The 6,630-nt window shown below is 40.9% G+C and overlaps 1 protein-coding gene across 1 annotated transcript; it reads right to left on the reverse strand.

The window, feature by feature from the left end:
* Window positions 1-3,768: 3,768 nt before the first annotated feature.
* On the reverse strand, window positions 3,769-5,687 carry PNOC (prepronociceptin). The gene is made up of 3 exons (XM_075863547.1): window positions 5,600-5,687; window positions 4,932-5,062; window positions 3,769-4,672 (listed from the first exon to the last, which is right to left on the reverse strand). Exons 1-3 carry the CDS (start codon window positions 5,685-5,687, stop codon window positions 4,091-4,093), a joined length of 801 nt encoding a protein of 266 aa, XP_075719662.1. The 3' UTR covers window positions 3,769-4,090.
* Between the last annotated feature and the right edge of the window lie 943 nt (window positions 5,688-6,630).

Genomic DNA, 6,630 nt, shown 5'->3' on the forward strand with positions numbered 1-6,630 from the left:
ACTGATCCTGAGTTACATCCTGTATTATACTCCAGAGCTGCACTCACTATTCTGCTGGTGGAGTCACTGTGTACATACATTACATTACTTATCCTATACTAATCTTGAGTTATATCCTGTATTATACTCCAGAGCTGCACTCACTATTCTGCTGGTGGAGTCTCTTTTCCGTAGTGGAAAATCTGCAGTACTTAACGTCAGTGTAAACTGACGTTAGTCATTGATTTAAGAACCTGGTATGTAAAGTCCTGCGGTCCGCACACCGTGAGTAATTTTTTAATCTACCATATTAACCATTTTCCACCAAAATAACCCGGTACAATATTATTATTTAGTTTTTTTACTTACTACTTCATCCATACCAGAAATCGTAATAATTGAATATTAGTATCGTCACTAATGGTAAATGCCATAGTACTGGCGCTAATAACTAATGGCTGAGAAAATATATGAAGCACATACGAACATATTGACACCAAAGTAGGAAACCCATTATAGCTGCGATCATGTAAGATCAGGCTGAAAATCGGAGCATCTATGATCAGATCGATTCATGCCAGAAATAAAGGCTGTTTTTTTTTGCAACATTGCACAGTAGTGATTATTTTTCTGCTAAAAAAAAAACTCTTTCAAAAAGAAGCCACCGCGGGAATTAGCTGACGCTGTGGGTCTGGCTACCGGCACTGCCAGTAAACAGGTGATTTGGCTGGGGGAAGCCGAGGAAAGCCAGGGGAAAATGTAATATTACATGGCGGCCATTCAAAAAAATGACCGTCCATGTAATTCATGGACTGTTCGAGTCCTCCGGAGTGGGTACCAATCTTACAAATCCTGGCTCATGAAGGGGGTCCCGCGTTGAGGACTGTTTTCTCTGATGTCCATAGGGCATATGGACCGGGGTTGTATTCATGAGTCAGCTCCTTTTAAATTCAGATTTTCGATGTCTATAACACTCGAATCTGACAAAAATTTGATCATTTTATCAACACTTTGTTCATATTCGTCTTTTGGTGGATTGTTACTGATTTTCCTTTTATGTAGGCATTGGGCAGCTGTAGTTTTGCTAATCATTGGAATAACAGTAACTCGCTCGACCCTCTTTATTTTTGTATTTTTTGTAATGTAGAGTATCAGCAGTAGTAGGGTTTGTACTGAAATTGGTGGAATGACTTTGGTGTCATATCTTTAGGTGTCAGTCACAATTCTGTCGGCTCCACCAAGGGCATGTTCACACAGGTAGATTTTGATTCTTTTTAAGTGAATTGGATGTTAAGAAATCCCACTGAACAATTTTTGAGACATGATGTGGTTATTTAAAAACTCAATATATCCTACTTTTTTTGTGAAATGGTGGTGGTGGTGGTTGGGATAAGGCAGATGAGAAACCGTTCCTGATAAAGGTCCTGGTCAGGGGCGGACACAGACAGCAGGGGACCCCTGTGCATAAACAGTATATGGGCCCCTTACTCTTGAAAACTTCTGCATAGATGTAATTGTAAGCTCAATAGCTCAGTCCCTGGCGAGTAATCCAATAGACTGAAGGAAGATACTGCTCAGTTGACATTGGGCCCCCTTAGCTACTGCACTGGTTACACATACGGTTTGTCGGCCCCTGGTACGTTTTTTTATGTACCTGAAGGGGATGACCTGGATATGCAGCTGTACATCATCGATGTAGTACGACAGTAAATTTTTGCGTAGCTCCGAAATTAAACCACCACTGACTCCTCTCCGGAGCCTCAGACTTTCATGGACACCACTGCTTCACTTCTGGAGCTGCAAGTTCTTCATTCATTGCTGAGATTTCATCGATATGTAAATTATCATACAGAACAAGTGCATTATGGGTTTTAAATTGTCAAACCTCAAACAACCAGCGATCCCCAGTCATAGTGTCTGTTGTGTTGGGTAAACCATTAACCTTATGATCCTTTTTGCAGACACCAGTTATTTTATAGAACATATGGAGGGACTATCTCATGAATATGGATTAGGACCACGTAGTTCATAGGTCCACTTCTATCTATCTCGGTCTTGCTGCACATTTGCTCAATGTTTAGCATTCTTCGACTCTATACCCATATGAGGACAAAGACAGATTCCATCAACCCTACAGTTTCTGTGAGTAAAACGCTTGCCAGTAACGTGATTGTAGAGATTTCCGGAATACTATCCATAACATTAAATTCTCTCTCCACAACCCAGTGAGAAACTGCTTTAGACCAGGTACAGACAAAGATGTAATTTAAAGTCCTTGGGCCTCAATGAAAAATCTGTAACAGGGCCCCCCCATCTACTATGTGCTAGGGCCCAGGTTGGACTGTTACCTTGGCACTCTTATAGCTACGTCCCTGGGGATAGGCAAAATACTGGAGACTGAAGAAGGCACCTAGACCACTCCAGGAAGCCACATTGGACCATCAGTGAGACCATTTATAGAGTTCAATAGAAATCCTATAAACCTACCATGTTTTGTCCTAGTTTCAGATACATTGGCTTAGGGTTAGGCTGCCCGAGGTATGGGATTTGTCCAACCATACTCAAGATGAAAGATGACCTTGGAAACCTAGCCTTGATAATACCTTCAATATATTAGAATTCACTTTTTTGTCTTACAACAGCTATGAGAAGATCATCTACGTGGTAGTCTTAAGAGATCCATGGTCACAGCCCTTAGACATGTTTTTCTCAGCCTCATGCATATGGTCATATTATGGATCTGTGTTGTACGTATCCGTCATTCCGCGTCTATAGCCTACTAAAAAAAATGTCTGGCCTGCTCTTTCATGATGTATTATGGAGGTATTCTCCCCGTAGGCATTGCTAGTAGGAGAGAATAGGGTGACTCACCAGGCACCATATGGCGGCACACAAGTTTCTGTAATTGTTTTCGATGTTCTTAACCCCTAAATTTTTTCTCCTGCTTGTTTGTCCACCATATTCCATCTACTAGTCCCGGACCACTTTGTCCTTTCCAGATACAGTATCTAGTAGAGGAATTTTTTATTTTTTATTTGTGTGCCTACTTTTCGTCCAGTGATGTTATTTCTTCTACTCCTAAACCAAGAGGGTGAGATGGATAAAACGATTACCTTTTTCTTCTTCATTTGTCTTCCAATGGAGCTTATTATCTCCTACGGGGATGTTCTACTTTGAAAATCGTTTCCCTTAGAGAACATTTATTTGTTTGGAGTTTTTTCTTTCGGAGCTGCCGGTAAGAAAGTTTGATGGTGTTAATATATTTACTTCCGACAGAGCTTGGGACACCTAGAAGTTTGTTTTGAGGGTCAATGTGTTTCATTGGTTTCTAACACGTAAAGATCCCCATTGTGCCATAGTGGTGTGGCTCTCAATGTCTCAATCTCAACCTCCCAGGCTTTTTCGAGGTGTGAACCTGGCCATCGATGGTGAGATATCTCACCAACATCTATGGTCAAAGAGACATCTCCAAAAACTCTTACTGTCCAAGTAACGATTTTATAACGAGAAGAAGATTTTTCAACATGAACTTTGGACCACTCACCAGGATTATTGACCCGATTGTTGCATCACACCACGTAAAGTCTACATTCGATTTTTGACTGGTTGACCACCTGGTGGAAGATATGACTTGTCTTACAATATTTGTACTAATTATTTTTATACTATAGTATGGAAATACCATTTACCTTATAGTATGGAAATCATCTTAAAGGTTATATCACGTTTGTCTAGAGGGAAAACCAGCAAACCATGGCCCCACTCTATAATTCTATGAGGAATATGCAGTCATGACAAAAGTAAATGTTTAATTAATGAAAGAATTCAACCTAGGTGCCAAGTGAGACCCAATGCGCATGCAATATATTTACATAAATATTGGGGGAAAAAAATATTGGACAATAAATTAAGTTGGTGGAGCTATCGTTGTAATCATTGAGGTGTTATCTACATAGGATTAGGATCTGAGCAGAACATCATCCTGTAGCCATGGGCCCAAAATATCATTGACGTTGGTGAGAAATTCGTAAAGTATACTCGGAGGTGGAGGTTGACTTTCTGCCTTCTTAGTTCTAAATCAAATAACTATGTGCATCAATGAAGAATAGTCTTAGATTTCATTTTGCTCGTTCAGTTCGTTCATATCGTCGGTGAAGCTGTCGTACTCCGCAGAACGGGTGGACATCCCCAAGTATTGCCTTAGAAACTCACTAAACCTCTTCTGATTGTTCCATTTTCGGGCTGACTTTCGAACACCAATGAAGCCTCCGTAACGCTTCTGAAGATCTTTTGATGGACCCATGAATTTCCGGTAGCTGTATTTTCCTTTTACAAAACCGCCAAATCGTTTAGACATGGCATTTGTAGGATCCTGCAAGTCCCCAAGTTCATCAGGGCCGAGAGCAGTTTCTCCACCGTCAATGCTCGTATCTTCTTCTCCTTGTTCATGGATCAGATTACTCATCTTAGACAACCTTTTCTCATCTTTAATTTTATTTAAGTCAACCAATTTGGCCAGATCGCTCAGTCGCTTGAAATTGTTGGTGAACCGGCTGTCATCCAGGTTAAAGGGTTTAAAGTCTTCTTCAAAACTGTCCATGCTGAGTTGTATCGAGGACTTTATGAGAACTGTTTTGCAGACACCCCACATGGAGCTCGAGTAGATCTTTCCTTCGCACTCTACAATGCAAACCTGTGAATACAAAAATATATGTGTTATACAATATGATATCTCACAGAATGAATTATAAAACTTGAATCTCTCTGAAACGGGTATCACCTTAGATCATACTAAAACGGAGAAAAAGGAGGCCCACGTAATGTTTAAGAAAGCCATTGGTTGTTCTATATTTCCCCTACAAAAACATTTGAGCCTTCACGTTACCATACCTTACGTCAATTGAATCCGTTTTAAGCTCGGCCCCTGATCCAATCGGGAACACCCACAATACCTTCCAGAAATAAGCATAAGCTCCATCCCTTTTAGAATCATTTCGCGGGACAATGGCGCAAAAAACGAGGTGGTCGAGAGCATATTGATCAATAATAGAATGAACGTGGGCTTCTTCTGGCTTGTGGTAAACTGGTCAATGGAAATAGTAGATAAATTTGAGTATTTGTAATAAGAAGCAAATTTAGAAAATGCAATAAATTATTATGTCAAATTAAACGTCCCCTCTCATGGTCTTGAAGGGCACCTGTCATGAGACAGATGGACTTTAATTGTTACATGGCTACTTAGGTGGAACAAGAGACATGTCGATTATGTTCAGCCTTTCCCATACCCAATTGTTTGATCCAGAGGAAGGCAAAATAAAATAGTTTTTGTCTCACAGGAGGCAAAAATTCTTCCTGATGCCACAATGATAGTCAGATAATTTCCCTGGATCAATTTAAAGTGCACCTCCAAAATGAAAAACACTAGATCCTCGTGTACATTACCATGTGTAACCTTCTTTCCCTTCAAAGCTTAGCTGTTTGTGCTGAAGACCTCTCCTTCTTGCTAATTCACTAACAGGAATTTGTTAGTCAATGTTTTCCCATGTTACAGATACAGTGGAGCTGCAGCCCGGTCACCGGTCACTGTTTCTACAAGTCTGCTAGTTCACATTGCACTTACCACTTCTCCACCTCCCCTCTCCCTTGTACGTACACTTCTTCAAACTGCATGAATCAGTGCTGAGGCTGCTGTAATCACAGGATGTCATGACCGCTGGTCCCCATCTCCTCCTCGGGAGACGCCAGCGCTCACTTCTGCTTCTCCCGGTCAGGACCCGTAGGGTGTGCGCGCACGCTCGTGCCCGCTTTTAAAGGCCCAGCGCGCGCACCTGAAAATTGTACTGAATTAGCCCATGAGCACCCTGGACTATAAGAGGGGCATAGCCCCTTCCTGCCTTGCCTGAGCCTTGTTGTCTTACCCTAGTCTGTCTATGCAAATGGACTCCTAGTGTTTCCCAGTTCACAGTGTTTCCCGTTCCTGCTACCTGTAACCTGTATCCCGTGCTATCCTGGTCAAGTTCCGTGTTGAGCTGAAGTCGTGCAGTACTGTGTTCCACTCCTGTTCTGCTACACCACGCCTGGCGCCTGCCTGCTGCCTAGTCCCAGCCGAGCCTGTCTTGCTACTGTCTGAGCTGCCACAGGTACCCTATACGAACTATAGACTGTGATCTGTGTCCTGTTGGCCAGCTGCCATACCATAAAGGCGGTACTGCCCAGTGGGTCCACATACCCCACGTGACACAGGACTTTATTAGCTACCAAAATCCCTCTACAGACACACAGATAGAATATAATAACTTAAATAACTATCTATCTATCTATCTATCTATCTATCTATCTATCTATCTATCTATCTATCTATATATCTCATATCTATCTATCTCATAATCTATCTATCTATCTATCTATCTATCTATCTATCTATCTATCTATCTATCTATCTATCTATCTATCTATCTATCTATCTATCTATCTATCTATCTATCTATCTATCTCATATCTATCTATCTATCTATCTATCTCATATCTATCTATCTATCTATCTATCTATCTATCTATCTATCTATCTATCTATCTATCTATCTATCTCATATCTATCTATCTATCTATCTATCTATCTATCTATCTATCTATCTATCTATCTATCTATCT

The sequence above is a fragment of the Rhinoderma darwinii genome, chromosome 4 (assembly GCF_050947455.1).
Source record: "Rhinoderma darwinii isolate aRhiDar2 chromosome 4, aRhiDar2.hap1, whole genome shotgun sequence".
NCBI lineage: Eukaryota > Metazoa > Chordata > Amphibia > Anura > Rhinodermatidae > Rhinoderma > Rhinoderma darwinii.